Source organism: Rhincodon typus, chromosome 15 (genome assembly GCF_021869965.1).
Source record: "Rhincodon typus isolate 14 chromosome 15, sRhiTyp1.1, whole genome shotgun sequence".
Classification (NCBI taxonomy): Eukaryota; Metazoa; Chordata; class Chondrichthyes; order Orectolobiformes; family Rhincodontidae; genus Rhincodon; species Rhincodon typus.
In genome coordinates, this window is record NC_063346.1 from 60449144 (window position 1) to 60466072 (window position 16929).

The 16929-nt window shown below is 43.9% G+C and overlaps 1 protein-coding gene across 1 annotated transcript in view; it reads right to left on the minus strand.

The window, feature by feature from the left end:
* The window catches only part of slc38a8a (solute carrier family 38 member 8a), a 49743-nt gene that overhangs the window by 12111 nt on the left and 20703 nt on the right, over positions 1-16929 (minus strand). Inside the window, exons 3-7 of the mRNA XM_020510113.1 lie at positions 14337-14493; positions 13341-13442; positions 12030-12087; positions 4591-4705; positions 1658-1805 (exon numbers count right to left, since the gene is read on the minus strand). Of these exons, the coding sequence (XP_020365702.1) occupies positions 1658-1805; positions 4591-4705; positions 12030-12087; positions 13341-13442; positions 14337-14493 (580 nt within the window). The remainder of the gene's footprint in view (positions 1-1657; positions 1806-4590; positions 4706-12029; positions 12088-13340; positions 13443-14336; positions 14494-16929) is intronic.

The window sequence follows — 16929 nt, forward strand, 5'->3', positions numbered from 1 at the left end:
GTTAAAACTGTAATTGGAATGCCAGCCTCCATAACGGGGATAGTGAACATTGTTGTAAAACCTATCTGGGTCATTAATGTCCTTCAGGGAAGGAAATCTACTCTCCTCCCTGTCTGGCCTCTCTGATTCCAGACCCACAGCAATGGAGGAGGGGGTTTGCTGACTCTCAGCTGCCCTCTGAAATAATTGAAGCAAGGTGCTCAGTTCAGGACACTTTCAGATGGACGTCAGATAATGCCTTGCTTCTGTGAACGATAAAAGAAAATGTGGCTTCATACTTCCCTCTGTTAAACTTAATCTAAAATGTACCTGGTCATTTCACCAGATTTCTACTCCTCATGAAGCATATAACTGTTCCCTGTATTCTTCATAGCTGTTGGAAGGTTTGTATCAGGAGAGTAGAATTCTCTGCCACAGAAAGCAACTGAGGCCAAAACATTGAATGTTTTCAAGGAGTTTGACATTGTTCTTGGGGCTAAAGAGATCAAAAGGGGTGGGGAGAAAGCAGGATCCAGGGACTGAGTTAGATGATCAGCCATAACCACACTGAATGGCGAAGAGGGACTTGAAGTACCATACGGCATAGACCCCACGTATTGCCCATGTTTCTCTGACAGCACATCAACAAAGAGCAAAAATTGTCACCAGAGATTACATTGCCAAGTAGTTTGGACCTTTAAACCCCTACTGTAGCAGGGTTGATGCCCAGAGTGGGTGACACTGGCTGGAAGTGCAGTCCTGAATCATTCCGTCCAATGGGCCAAGGAGTGGCAAATGGAGCTTAATTCAGACAAATGTTGCATTTTAGAAAGACAAACCAGGGCAGGACTTACACAGTCAATGGAAGGGTACTGGGGAGTGTTGTTGAACAGAGAGACCTAGGGTTTTAGGCACATAGTTCCTTGAAAATGTCATCACAGGCAGACAGGTTGGTGAAGAAGATGTTTGGCACGCTTGCTTTCGCTGGTCAGAGCACTGGGTGCAGGAGTTGGGACATCACGTTGAGGCTTTAAAAGACATTGGTGAGGCCACTTTTGGAGTACTACAAATAGTCCCGGTCGCCCCTGCTACAGGAAGGATGTTATTAAACTGGAAATTCTGCAGAAAATATTGACAAGGATGGTACCAAGACTGGAAGGGTTTGAGGTATAAGGCGAGGCTGGTTAGGCTGGGACCTTTTCCCTGGAGTGTAAGAGGCTGAGGGGTGACTTTATGGGGGTTTGTAAAATCATGAGGAGCATGGATGAGGTGAATAGCCAAGATCATTTTCCCAGGGTAGGGGACATAGGTTTAAAGTGAAAGGGCAAAGATCTAAAAGGGACCCGAGGGGTAACTTTTTCACACAGAGAATGGTGTTTACATGGAAGGAACTGCCAGAGGAAATGGTAGATGCAGGTACATTTATAACATTTGAAAGACATTTGGACAGATACACGAATAGGAAAGGTTTAGAGTGATGTGGGCCAAATGCAGGCAAATGGGACTAATTTAGTTTGGGAAACCTGGTTGGCATGGACATGTTGGGCCGAAGGGTCTGTTTCTGTGCTGTGCAACTCTATGGTTCCATGCCTGTGTGAGCTCTGTGCCATCCCACTGAGTATTCAGACTATTATCCTCGGTGAGACAATTGAACAAAGTTTAGAAAATCACAGCATACCTGCCCAAATGGAGTATTATGGGATAGATGGTGATGATGGAGATCCCAAAGAGCAGTCTCCCTATTATAATGAGAACCTCATTGTCTGGGTATGACATTAGGATATCTGCAGCCACGTCTGTACCAAATGTTAAGTATCCATACACTCCTGGAATAAACCACAGCAGTTGGCCATTTTACAGAGTTTTTCTTCTCAAGAAGACAATGTAAGCTCAGCCCCAGATGGTGTACCTTTTGATGCCTTGGTGTGCAGGACACCTGACCGCACACCCACAGATTCCCCCTAACGTATCATTGAATCCCTACAGTGTGGAAGCAGGCAATTCGGCCCATCCAGTCCACACTGACCCTCTGAAGCGCATCCCACCCAGACCCACTCTATCCCTGTAACCCTGCGTTTCCCATGGCCAATCCACCTAACCTGCACATCTTTGCACTGTGGGAGGAAACCAGAGCACCCGGAGGAAACCCAGGCAGACTGTGCAAACTCCACACAGATAGTTGCCCAAAGCTGGAATTGAACCTGGACCCTTGGCACTGTGAGGCAGAAAGTGCTAACCAGTGAGCCACTGTGCCACAGAAAGTGCTTGCTACTTCGACTAAGCTGCTCTAACTCTTACTGCTGACTCTCACTGGTGTCTGAAAAAGGTTTGTGGCCATGGATAATCTACAGAAGGCTTCACTTGACTTTCTGCGGTACAGCATGGTATTGGAGTCAGTTAGCATGACCTCCTCTCCCTACTTCAACTACTGCATGTGAGTAAAGTATTGTTGTCTGCAAACAAAAAACTAAAAGAATTGCAGATGTTGGAAATTTGAAACAAAACCAGAAATTGCTGGAAATCTCAGCAGGCCTGACAGCATCTGTGGAGAGAGATTTCGGATCCAGTGACACTTCTTTCAATCGGAACATTCTGAAGAAGGGTCACTAGACCTGAAACATGAACTTTGGTTTCTCTCCACAGATGCTGCCAGCCCTGCTGAGACTTTTCAGCAATTTCTGGTTTTGTTAGTGCAGTCCACAATAAGTTATTTATTGAGGGTGGCATCAGCTGGTTCCTGCTGTCAGTGATGGGTGACAGGAGAGAGTCTGAGACCATCAGAGTTTCAGGAAGGGGTGGGAAGCAAGGAAGCAGAAAGTAGGGATAAATAAAATTTGTTTTTCAGATTGGCAGACAGTGGAAGGATCAATGATGGAGCCTCTGCTATTTGCAACCTATATTCATGACTTAGACAGAGGTGCAGGAAAGTAATGTGTTCATTTTTTATGCTGAACGCTAAGCTAGAAGAGAGAGTAAGATGTGAGGAGGACACAGAGAAATACAGACAGATCAGTGAGTGAGCAGCAAGATGACTGGTTAAATATAATATAGGACGGTTGTAAATACAGGAAAAAATGCCTTTTTAAGAAGATGTGGCACTTGTAAATGCCCGTGTTCAGAAAGAGCTGGATGTGCATGTGCAAGGAACACAGAGGGTTAGCAGGCAGGTGTAGAAAGTGATTGCTGCCCTGCATTGCAATAGGGAGTGGAGTACAAGAATTAGGAAGTCTTGCAACAATTTTACAGCTTCTGTTGAAACCAGAGCTGGAGGACAGTGTACAGTTTTGGTGTCTCTGCTTAAGGAATGTAATACTGAAGGTGGTGCAGCAAAGGTTCATTAGGTTGGTTCCTGGGCTGAGAGGGTTGTCCTACGATGAATGGTTGTGTAAACTAATTCTATACTGTCTGGCATTTGAAAAATGAGAGATGATCTCATTTAAACATGAAATGTTTACAGGCTGGGCACTTTAACAGGTCCTAGCTGGAAAATCAGGAACATGGGGGCACACCAAGTAGCAACATTTTCAATTTTTTCACTCAAAGCATTGTAGACTTTTAAAATTCTCTACCCCAGAGAGTGACTGGTGTTCTATTATTATGTACATTTAGGGTGAGATAGGCAGATTTTCAATAGAATAGGAAATGGAGGGGAATGGGTGGGAGCTGAGGAAGAAGGCCTGCCATAAAATGGAGGAACAGGGAGAAATTGCCTATCCCTGCTTTATTGCTTACACTTATAACATTATCACCATTGGTGCTAATGCCATAGAAGCTACCCTCACCATCACCTGTATTTATAACCAGCTCCCTCTTTATCATTGGAATCCACCTCCTTCCCACCTTTTATAGGATCGCTACAGTGTGGAAGTAGACCATTCGACCTATTGAGCCCATGCTGAGATTCTGAAGAGCATCACACTCAGACCACCCTCCTACCTATCCCTGTAACCCTGCATTACCCATGGCTAACCCACCTAGCCTGCACACCTTTGGACTGTGGGAGGAAACCGCACAGACATGGGAAGAATGTGTAAACTCCACTCAGACAGTCACCGGAGGGTGGAATCGAACCCGGGTCCCTGATGCTGTGAGGCAGCGGTGCTAACCACTGAGCCACCATGCCACCCATTATTGATGTTTTCACCATGTACCTTTGAACAGCAGGATAAAACTTCCTTTCGTGACTGGGAAGGCTCTGGCGATATAATGTTTGCTTACAATTAACTCTTTGATATCTCAAAGTCATGACTATCCCTCATGGAGGAGGGGTGGAATCAGTGGGCTGCTCTATCATGGGGTGCATCACAGCCTGAAGCTCTGTTTGTCCGAGGACCACTTTCCAATCGAGGGTCACTGGATGGGGAACACAAGCTGAATCTTGTCTGATCATTTTCTCCCTCTGGAAGCCAGAGACTCAGAGGTATTCCCAAATCTGGTCCCATTGAGATTCAGCACATGGGGCATAACACATTCTAGTCGGAGAGAATCTGGCTCCTGTGCATTGACCCAATGAACTCATGAGGAATCTAGTGTTTTCCAATTATTAAAAAAAGTGATAAATGAGCAAGTCCTGGGGAGTGAAGGATGAATGTTGTGTTGCTGCATTTTTACCTGTGATGGAGTAAATGAGCAGACATGCCACCATGGAGAGGACAGAGATGAGGATCCAATGGGAGAGTTTCCTGTTCTCCATGCTGCTGTAGATCGCCACACTGGCCTCGTGACACTGGAACACAGGCACAGAGATTCAGATCAATGTTCTGAGGATAGAAAGCCATTTTCTTCATATCTACCCTCCCAGAGGTATCCCCCATGGTGTTTTTGCCTTCCAGTGCCTCCGCCATCACATTCTGTAGATTGGATATCGAGCAATGGGAATGAAAGAGAGGACTTGTATTTACATAGTGCCTTTCACCTCCTCAGGACATCCCAAAAAGTTTGTTTTCTAGTGCCTGTGCAGTGTTTTTGAAGCACAATTGTTGTTGCAAGGTAGGAATCAATCAGACAGTTTACATAGAACATGGATCATAGAACAGCAAGGCACAGGAATGGGCCCTTGAGCCCAGAATGCTGTGCCGAACACGACGTCAAATGAAAATAATCCCTTCTGCCTGCCCTTGGTCCATATCCCTCCATTCCTTGCATATTCATGTACTTATCTAAAAGTCCCTTGAACACCCCTATCGTATCTGCCTCCCCCTGGTAGCACATTCCAGACTCCTACCACTCTCTGTGTAAAAAACTTTCCACTCACATTTCCTTTGAACTTTTCCCCTCTCACCTTAAATGCATGCCCCCTAGTATTAAACATTTCAACTGTGAGAGAAAAGATTCTGCCGTCAATCCTATCAATGCAGTCTACACACACACACACACACAAATACACACACACAAACACACACACACACTCACATACACACACATACACACACACACACACACACACCCAATACAATGATGACCAGGTAATTTCTTTGTTTGAGGAATAAATCCTAGCATGAGGGGAATACCCTACTCTTTTATAGATAGTGCCATGGGACGTCTGCCCCAACAGCTAGTTAATTGATAAACAATTCCTTCAATACTTAGTCTACATAATGTGTTCAGATCTCTGGAGTGGGAGTTGAGCGCATGATTGAGTGAGGAGGAATGGATTGTGACGAGAGAATTCAAGAAAGCACGCTATAATGGCTTAATATTTAATAATTATTATAGACCTGTGTTTAGAGGGGTGAAGATGCCGGAACTGTTTTTTGAAGTTGACAACAAAAAGCAGAACTGTTTTTTTAACGAGGTATTTCTCAGAAATTACTCGTCTTGTGATAACTGTGTGTTTACTGGAGGTTCCCTGATACATTTCTGACTGTCAGGTTATAGAGTCATAGAGTTGCACAGCACTGAAACAGACCCTTCAGTCCAACTCATCCATGCTGAGTAGATATCCTAAATTAACCTTAAGCTGCTGCTTCTGATTTGGAGGTTGCTTTAGATTTTCAAAGGAAACAAAAGGAAAGAGCTTCCCAGCTGAGCTCTCCCATTTTGAAATATAAAACTCTCTTGTTGTGGTTGGTTTGTGGTATCTAGCTGGCCCAGTCTGATCCCAGATGGACCTCCTACAAAGCATCCAGAAGAATCCTTGAGACTGTTCTCCATAAAGAAGCTGAATAGGCAAAAAAGATCCCAGGCACATCTGCTTATGCTTCATGACATCCTCCGCTGCACACTTAAGCATTAGACTGACAACTGTCTGGCCGTTCCACACCTCATAAAGTCATGGAGTCATGCAGATTTACAGCACAGAAAAAGGCCCATTGGTCCGTCGAGTCTGCGCCAGTTCCAGGTTCGGGTGATTTTATTTTTCCCTCACATCCCCTGTTTTCAGGCCCAAAACAGTTCACTGTATTCCACCTGAGGTCTGCCTGATGCCTTGCATAGTTTTGGTAAAACCTTTAAACTTTTATACACCATTCCCTTTGAAATGAAGGCAATCATTCCACTTGCCTTCCCTACGTTTTGTATCACAGAGTGTATCCAAGCGGCTCTTCAGATTCCATTACATAAAATTGACAACAGCAATTTGCTTAAATGTGAACATTTATTAAGTAATAATAAAGGATGAAAAGGAAAGGAACATTTATTAAGTAAATAAAAAGAACGAAAAAGAGGAAGAAGCAATAAGTCTCATGCCCCTCTCCCCGTCGGGGACCCCTCGATAAGCTGGTCTGGAGGCTTAGGTTCATTCCTGGCACTATTCACAATCCTGGCCCGAGGCAAAGTCCAACAACTTGCAATGAAACTCTCTCTCTCTCTTATACAGTGTAACAAACAGCAAGGCACAGAAAAAAAAACTACAGAAAACAAAACTTCTGGCCAGTGCAGAAAACAGCTACAGGAAAGCAAGCTGCAGGTATCATCGTCAGCCATAAAGGAATGTTCACAGGGCTCATTCAAGGTCATGCAGCTTGTCAAGCATCATCCTAATCTTTCCCAGCCTGTTTTCCCAATCTGTACAGTCTACTTTCCAATGCAGCTCTCGAATATCATCACTGCCTTTCAGTCCTTCAGCCCATCCTATACACCCTATTATCAGCTGAACTTGGATGCTAGCATTTTGTGATTCGTGCACTAAAATGCCTAAATTCATCTGTTCTGTACCTTTCTGCATTCTTTCTCAATTCAAATGATATTCAACTCTTATGTTCTTTCTGGCAAAGAGCATAATCTCACACTTCCCATATTATATTCATTTGCTAATTTTTGCACACTCACTTAACTTCTGCAGACTCTTTGTGCTATCTTCATCACTGGCCTTCCCATCTATTTTTGTCATCTGCAAACTTGGTGATAATACATTCAATTTCCTCCTCTGATTCAATAACATCTGTTTGTTAGAACCCTCACTGATTTAACAATGTTGAATTAAGGGCCGGAAATGACTGGTGGACTTTGGGACAGCTTGTGGCAAAAGGGAAAAAAAAAACTGACAAAACAAGCTTTGTTTGTTTGTGAGACCAGGCCTGGTAGATAATTGCAGGCTGAGCTTTGATTAAGAAGGTTCCAACAGACACAACGATCCCCAGGGAGAGCATTGTTTTTAAACAGAAAGCAGAAGTTGGCCATTAATGAAGTCAGCACCTGAGAATTGGTTCTGGCAAGTCAGGAAGAGACTCTATGTTCAACTAGGTGACGGTTGATGAATGTAATTGAGACCTCAGGAAGAGCTGATCAGATTATCAGGGAAGAGCCAGAACTTTTTTTTTTAGCTATGTTTTGTGGGAGATGTTCCCAGGCTGCTGCTGAGACAGCATGAAGATTTGAAAGCTCCCTGCCTGATCTGAGATACCAGCTTCTGGAAGCCAGACGTATAGAAAGTTGAGTTAGAAGTTCTGCTGCTTTTGCCTGGAAGAACTGAGAAGGTGACCGTCATCAATGTTTCAGGAAAAAACAGCCTGGAAGTCCACATCTATGCCTGTGAAACACTACATTGTGAAAGCTATTTAAGTAATCTCACCTGTTTTGTTATTTTCTTTCATTCATCCATTAACTATGTGTGTTGTTTGTTTATCTGTCTTTTGTTTATATGGGGGCCAAAAACAACTGTTTTCGGTTTAAAGCACAGGCATTAATTAGCTTACCGTGTCATTTAATTTTTATCTTTGCTAAAGTTATTGTGTATTTAATAAATAGTTAAGTCTTTTGTTTAAGATACAAAATCCCCAGTGTCTGTAAATTAATTATTCACGAAGTCTGGGATCGGTTGGTCAGAAATCAGGTTAAGGAACATTGGAGTGATTATTTGTGAGTCTTCAGTTTAATTAGACTGTGCTGCAAATACAGAGGTGGCAGACTGATTTGGTTTAGCTCTCTGTCCTAACACTTTGTAAATAATTGTGGCACCAGTACTGAGAGCTGTGGCACTTCACTAGTTACAAGATGTCACCCTGAAAATGCTTCCCTTATCCCAATTTTGTGCCTTGTATTAAATAGTCAATCCTCCATCCAGAATGTGAGTGTAGGAACCAAAGCCCGTGAGCTTTTGGACCAATCAGATGGTCTATGAAGACATGAGGATATTGATGGAGGGCTGCTTATCGGGCCAGAGACTTATGACCAACAGTGTGTTCCAGGAATCGGTGCTGGGCCCACTTCTTTTTGTCATTTATACGAATGACTTGGATGTGAATATGGGAGGTATGGTTAGTAAGTTTGCAGATGACACTAAAATTGGACGTGTAGTGGATAGTGAAGAAGGTTACCTCAGGGAACAACAGGGCCTTAATCAGATGGGCTGATGGGTCGAGGAGTGGCAGATGGGAATTAATTTAGATAAATGTAATGTGTTGCATTTTGGCAAGGCAAATCAGGGCAGGATGTATACACTTAATGATAGGATCCTGAGGAGCATTGTCAAACAAAGAGACCTTGGAGTTTACATTTTTAGTTCCTTGAAAGTGGATTCACAGGTAGACAGGGTGGTAAATAAGGCATTGGGTATGCTTGCCTTTATTGCTCAATGCATTGAGAATAAGAGCTGGGATGTCATGTTGTGGCTCTACAGGGCATTGGTTAGGCCACTTTTGGAATATTGTGTTTAGTTCTGGTCTCCCTGCTATAGGAAGGATGTTGTAAAACTTGAAAGGGTTCAGAAAAGATTTACAAGGATGTTGATGGGGCTGGAGTGTTTGAGCTATAGGGAGAGGCTGAATAGGCTGGGGCTATTTTCACTGGAGCGTCAGAAGCTGAGGGGTGACTTTATAGAGGTTTATAAGATCATGTGGGGCATGGATAGGGTGAACAGCCAAGCTCTTTTTCCCAAAGTAGGGCGCCCAAAACCAGAAGGCATAGATTTAAAGTGTGACGGGAAAGATTTAAAAGGGACCTGACAACAAATACAGAGGGTAGTGCGTGTATGGAATGAACTGCCAGAGGAATTGATGGAGGCTGGTACAATTACAACATTTAAAAGGCATCTCAATGGGTGTATGAATAGGAAGGGGTTAGAGGTATATGGGCCAATTGCTGGCAAATGGGACTAGATTAATTTAGGATATCTGGTCGGCATGGGGAAAGGGTCTGTTTCCGTGCTGTACAGCTCAATGACTCTGTGAGGAAGGATGATTTAAATGTTTTCAATTACAAATGAGCTGATTGAAATTGTCTCTGCATTAACTGCCCACCCTCTGAAACATTTAACAAATCCAGAAGAGACCTCCATCCGCTTCTACTCTGCAAATAGCACCAGTCTCAACCAGATGGAACTGATTGTTTTCCTCAGGGTATCCTTACCAATTAAGCTAACTGTAAGAGTGGCAATCTAACTGGACTGGCAGATTTTTTAGTCGTTGTCTTCTAATAATTAAACCTAAAATACCCAGAGAAGCTCGCCTTGCCTTTGTAATCTGTTATAAAAGAGTGGTTAAGAGCAGCACGGTGGCTCAGTGGTTAGCACTGCTACCTCACAGTGACAGGGACCTGGGTTTGATTCCACCTTGGGTGACTGTCTGTGTGGAGTTTGCACATTCTCCCCGTGTCTGCGTGGGTTTCCTCCCACAGTCCAAAGATGTGCAGGCTAGGTGGATTGGCCTTGCTAAATTACCTGTAGTGTTGAGGGATGTATAGATTAGGTGGGTTATAGGGGGATGGGTCTGGGTGGGATGCTCTGTGGGTCAGTGTGGACTTGTTGGGCTGAAGGGCCTGTTTTCACACTGTAGGGATTTTATGATATTCACTTTACAAGTAACAATTTATTTATTTAACCCTAACGGTGAACAAATTAACAGAATTAGTTACAAACTGAACAATTCCCCCTTAACTACTAACTGTTCCCGAATTGAACTGAATTCTACCGGTAAGTCCCACTTATATAAACCCAAGTAATTAGAAAGTAAATTAAAACTTAGTCTCTCAAAGTCTACACGCCTTTCTTCTCCTGTTCTAGAGTCATAAACACATTTCTTTCACTGATCTGGCTGTCAGAGATGTTTTCTCTGTGAAGTCTTCTGTGAGGAATCTTAGCTAGAAGTGCTGTGGTACCTTTTATGGATAAATGGTGCTTTCTTAGAGAGCTTAGCAATTTCTTGTGAGAGCTAGATGCTTATTTCTTAGATGACGGTTCACACTCTCCCTGATTTACAAAGACCCTCTCCTTATATACCTTGGATGACATATCAATTTTCTTACGATAGGATTGGTCTGAGGTTGTCAACAGTGCTAACCACCCAGCCACCATTCCACCCCTCAATAAGGTGGTTAAGACGGTACTGGGATGATATGCCTTTATCAACTGATGCATAAAATCAGAAACTCATTCAGGGAGGTTATCTTGAAAATATATTAAATACAAATTAGGCCACAGTCGGTGTACTGTGTACATTTCTTGTCACTACGTTATCAGAAACAACAATTAGAAATTTATGGGTAAACTCAACAGCATTCGTGGAGAGAGAAACAGAATTAACGTTTCGAATCCAGTGACCCTTCTTCTGACCCTTGTTCTGAAGATCCCTGTGGTCTTTAGTATTTTCCAGGTTCATAACACAATTTGCTGTTCTTTGTTTTATACAAAGATGAGATACAGAGAAGATCTAGCAGGATACTGCCTGGCCTGGAGGGTGGGAACGATCAGGAAAGATTGGATCGGCCGGGATTGTTTTCCTTGGATCTGCAGAGGTTGAGCAGAGACCTGATAGTTTGGTGTAAGGTTCTGAGATTATGAGAATCATTGATAAGGTGGAGAGGAAAGTGCCATTTTTTCCATCATTTGAGGGGTCAGTAAAAAGGTGCATAGACTTAAAGTATGAGATCAAAGTCTCAGAGGCGAGTTAAGGATAAATTGGTTTTTCACCCAGAGGTTGTTGAAACAGCAACTCTTGTAACATTAAAGCAGTAATGGAGATATTCACTTGCATTGACATATCATCCAGGGCTATGAGGACTGAGAATTATCATTTGGAAGTGAGAAAAATTGAGATTCTTTAACTCCTGGGCTATTTCAGGGCATGGAGGACGGAGATGTGATCCAGTTTCCACATTACTGCTCTTACCACATCTGACCTGCGTACAAGAAATGCTCATCCTAGAAACAGGCTGCAAACTATTGTGGAATATAGAGCATGTGTAGTCCCACTGATGCAAATCCAACTGGAGAATAAGAGATAGATTGATCGCTCACTTCTTCTTTTATCATTCATTAATGGGATGAGGGCGTCGCTAGTTGGGCAGCATTTGTAGCCCATCCCTAATTACCCAGGGGGCAGTTAAAAGTCAAGCACGTTGCTATGGGTCTGGAGTCACATGTAGGCCAGACCAGGTAAGGATGGCAGTTTCCTTCCCTAAAAAGCATTCGTGAACCAGAGTGCGGTTTTACAACAATGGATTAATAGTTACCATTTGACTCTTAATTCCAGATTTTCATTGAACTCAGATTCCACCATCAGCCACAGCAGCTTTTGAACCTACCTGCGTCTCTGGATCAACCATCGAGTGATAATACCACTAGGCCATCACTTCCCATTGTACCCTCTAGCCACCCTCAACTACAACTCTCTTACCTGGAATCCAAAGCAAATTGTTGGCACGACGGTGAAAATGGCTGTCCATGAAGGAACACTGAGGGCAGAGAAATGAAATTGTGTTTAATGTCAGTGTCCAGCATGGACCACAGCCCCCAGTTTTCCAAGGGCCCCAATCTATACAATACCCTCCAGCCTGGGCGGTATCTTGATAATTCTCTACCATACCCTGTCTACAGAAATCTCATCCTTTCGATCATGTCGGATAGACGCCTGCTATCTTATGCAATACAGTTACTCAAATTGCAAACTGCTATTTAACCAGCTATTGATGGACCCACTCCACAGTTCGATTCTTTGATGAAGCCACTTCTTTCTGTTACTTTTTTTTGCATTTTTTTTTAAACAGGTATTGTTTGGTGTGGATTCTGAGATTGCCAAACCTGGTGCCAGAGGGCAGAGCAATGCCAGTCTGGTGCTGGTGCCAATACAGTGGGTACACTGTCACCTCTGAGGCAGGAGGTTGTGTTACTGAAACATCCTTTTGGCCAATCTCGCTGAACAGGGCTACTTAGAAAGCCTGCAAAAGTTTACCAATTCCCCAGCACAGGCCGCATCATAAAGGCCACTTAAAATAAGGACCTAAATTTCTTAAACTGCATGGACGCAATATGTTCCTTTATTGGTGTTAGAGGATAAGTAATTGTGAGGCCCAGCAGAGACATACAAACCAGGCCACAGTTTTCTAATGTTCTCTCAGCAAATAATATAATACTTACATTTAGAAATGTGAGATTGAACCTGGGTCCCTAGAGCTGTGAGGCAGCAGTGCTAATTACTGCACCACTGAGCCACCTTAAACATCAGCCTAGAGTGCAGCTTTGTAGATTAATCTTTCTTTGTCAAAGATATTTAAGGGTATAGAGTCAAGGTAATTAAGGGCTGGAATTAACATATGGATGAGCTGAATATGAATAGTGGAAAAGGTTGAGCTTACTTCAGTACCTTGTATGTATGTTTTGATGGCTGATGTCTAACACTATGTCCCTCTCTGACACAATCTTCTATTTTCTAATGCCTAATATTGGATAAATACCTTCATCACGGAGGATGAATTGACGTTGATATATATAAGACATGTTATCCAAATGCGTTATCAGAACTGGCCAACAAAACCCCATTAAAAATCATTGGAATTGATTCTGAATGCTTGGAGGTTTTATAATTTGATGATGTCCTTGTTGTGTTATTGCAGTGCGGTGAGCTTTCATCGCAGATGTGACCATGTTACATTGTGTTCCTCAGGTTTTACAGGCAAACCCACAGGGACTGAGATTCCTGAGTTCTTACCTGGAGCTGTGCTGGTCTGGAATGAACTTGGAATCCATTATCAAATAGAATTTCACCACTACCATAATTGTGAGATATGTGGCTGCCAAAGTCCCCAGGATGCTGTGGGAGGGAAAAGATAAGTGAGGAAAGCTTAAATCAATCTTGACTCTCAGACAAAGACATACACGCACACACACGCACACTCACACACACACGCGCGCGCACACACATGCACACACGCACATGCACACGTGTGCACACACACATACGCGCACACACATGCACGCACGCACACACGCGTGCACACACACACACACACACATTCACAAGTCAATTTGTATGCAAATCACAACACAATGCAGGGGTAAAGCGACTGTTTGTAAGTACACGTATTGATCATATGTCAGCTCTTTGAAATTACACTCCTGTATGGGATCACATTCATAAGTACGAGCATTCGTAAATTGGGCATTAATAAATTGGGGACCACCTGTACACATACACACATACAAACCCACACATACAAACACACATACACCTGCTTCTATGTGCCTCAATACTTTGCTGCAAGATATTTGGCCATTTCAGTAGACCTTCCACTGACTTTTGAGCAGGTTTTTAGCAAAATGGAGGTTGATGGGATGCGGAAAAGGTCAGGAAGAGGTCACGTTTATTTCCCCCCACCCTCCCCCACTTCAAGGGGAATGAGAAAAGTGGACAGCTCCCCCACAATCTACACTGAGCGAGATAGGCACCAGCCCCTGGTCTGCTGGCGCCAAGGAAAGGCAAGGGCATTCCCTGACCCCATTGGCTGGTGATGGCAGGGCAGCAATAAGCATGTGCCAGTTCACCATGTGATCTGCCTGAAGAAGGTCCAGATTGCACCCATTTCCTCTTGGCCCCCATTCAAGGCACGCATCCCTCACCATCAGTTTGGCAATGTTATCCAGCCCCTAACCCACGTACGAGTCAATCTTCGCACAATGCCAGCACTGCCTAAATGGGTAGCCGTACCTGCTGTACTTCTGAAAGCTGAGCTCCTCCGGGATTGATAATGGCAGGATGACAAAGAGGCAGATGCCAGACAGTCCCAGACGATGGTCTGTGTACCAGGGCCGGGGCGTGTCCGAACTGTCTGCCATGGTTTCATTGATCGCCATTGAGTCGCACACTGAAACACAACAGAACCATCCAATCAGCTGCAAATGCTACCCTCCAGTATCGAACCATACAGTGCATGGCAGAGCCCCCTCATGCATTCCTGTATGTGGGAGAGAGATAAGAACCAAATCCTGCTCTGACTATCATTTGCAGGGAGAAGCTGGAGCTCACTCAGCAAACCATGAAAAGCATCACTGGGGGACAAAGCTGGATGGACAAAGCTGGGCTGTAAGGTGTAAGTAATGAGGACAGGCTGGAGGAATGTGGTTTGTAATCTCTCTGAGCCAACTATGTCCCATTAAAAGGTGCAACTGTGTCTAATGGAAGGAAGTTTTAGTGACCAGAGCAGACCAGGCTCCCAAAGTATATTATGAAGATAACATAGGCCATAACGTTTATATTTTTTTAAAAGACAAGTTTAGGTGCTGTGGGCCAGATATGATTTGATTGGTCCATCATTAGGTTTTAATCAAAACACACTTTTTTCTTACAACACAGTTAAAATGCAACAAAAGGAAAAATTGCCATAACTTTAACTCTATTGAAATACTTATCAAGGTGCTGTATTACTTAACCACTAATCATCAACTGTTCCAATGTAGGCAGCATCCCATAAACACACCCTTGGCAAAGGCAATTCAGCCACACCGTTTTTATTCTCACGAGCTGCATCTCTCCAGTCCAGTAAAAAGAAACAACAAAAGAAACAATCTGCCCCTTTAGATTTTTAAAAGGGAATCTCTCAGACTTGGCCTTCACCCTAACAGCAGAGAGCTCAATCTTTCAGCTCCAACAACCAGCAAAAAATTACCAACTAACTGAAAGTCAAACTAGTCGATGCAGTGTGGAGCTGGAGGTAGAGCACAGCAGGTCAGGCAGCATCAGAGGAGCAGGAAAGTCGACATTTCGGGTTTATACCCTTCATCAGTAAAACTAAAGATTTTTGGCTCTGCGTGTGCCTGACCCCTGCCCACTCATAATTCTTTTGTCTTACTCTTAAAAAAAAGACCCTCAGGGAGAACTGAAAACTGTTTACCAACTGCCTGTCTGAAGAAGATATTTTGGCACAGTTGTGACAAGAACCCTTTGCAAGAGAAACAGGACAGAACACATCGCTTAAAGATAGAATATTGTCATAGCAGTAACTGGAAATCTCCAACTGGTGTCCATTCTCCTGCATTGACTTGGGGTCTGTTTGGGCAGTTGGAAGTGGGCACCCATTGGCAGGTTGCCCTGGAAACGGGTTCCAACCACCCAGGTCCCCTGGCTACTGAATCTTATTTTTAATCAAAACATTGGGGAGACGCCATCTGATGCATCTCTTAACTTCACTGCAGCCTCTCCTGACAGATGGCCCCCATTTTAATTTATTAATTCAAAAGGTGCAGCTGTCAGCGTCTGAGCCAATAGTTATTACCCAGAGGGTTAGCTGAAAGCTAACTTATTAAGGGGTGGAGATTGTTGGCCTGGAGTCACATATAGGCCAGACTTCCTTCCCGAAAGGGCACGAGTGAACCAGATGGGCTTCTAAATGACAATTGATTACTATCAGGCTTTCTTTTTAACTCCAGATTTTAATTGAATGCGACTTTCACCTTCTACCACGGCCCCATAGCATTAGCCCGGGTTCTGGATGGCTAGTCCAGTGACATGGCCCACTATGTCACCAACAGCCTGTGATTGGCTGTCTGGTCTATAGAGGCAGTCCTTCATCTCCAGTTGTATTAAGGAACTGTTGCCATGCCAACCAAGGGTGGAACCCTGTGAAAACCCACATGAGGGCCTGTTTATAAGTGTGGAAGTAGGCCATTTGGCCCATCCACTCTGGCCCTCCAAAGAACAGCCCATCCAGACCCACCCCCCCAACCTATCCCTGTAATCTTGCACTTCCCATGGCTAACCCACCTAGCCTGCACATCCCTGGACTCTATGGGGCAATTTAGGATGGCCAATCCACCCTAACCTGCACGTCTTTGGACTGTGGGAGGAAACCGGAGCACCCGGAGGAAACCCACACAGACACGGGGAGAATGTGCAAACTCCACACAGACAGTTGCCCGAGGGTGGAGTCAAACACAGGTTCCTGGCGCTGTGAGGCAGCAGTGCTAACCACTGAGCCACCACGCCCACCCGTTTATTCTGGGCATAAGTTGGGAACACATTCTTCCTGTTCCAGGAGTGAAAATCGAGCCAATTATTTGTTCTGGTTTTGGGGGTAGGTGGGGGGCACGGTGACCTAGTGAGTTTGGACATAAGGACACAGGTTTAAAATTAGAGCCGAGCCTTTTGCTAGGGAATTTGGGAAACTGATTTTCTTTCTCCAAATACTGAAAATTTGGAACTCTGCCCCTCAAAAAGCTGTGTATTCTGAGTTCAAGCTGGAGCCGCCAAGACCATATTTAAAAAAAAATTATTTGTCAATTTTGTTAAATGGAGCAAAGGCGAG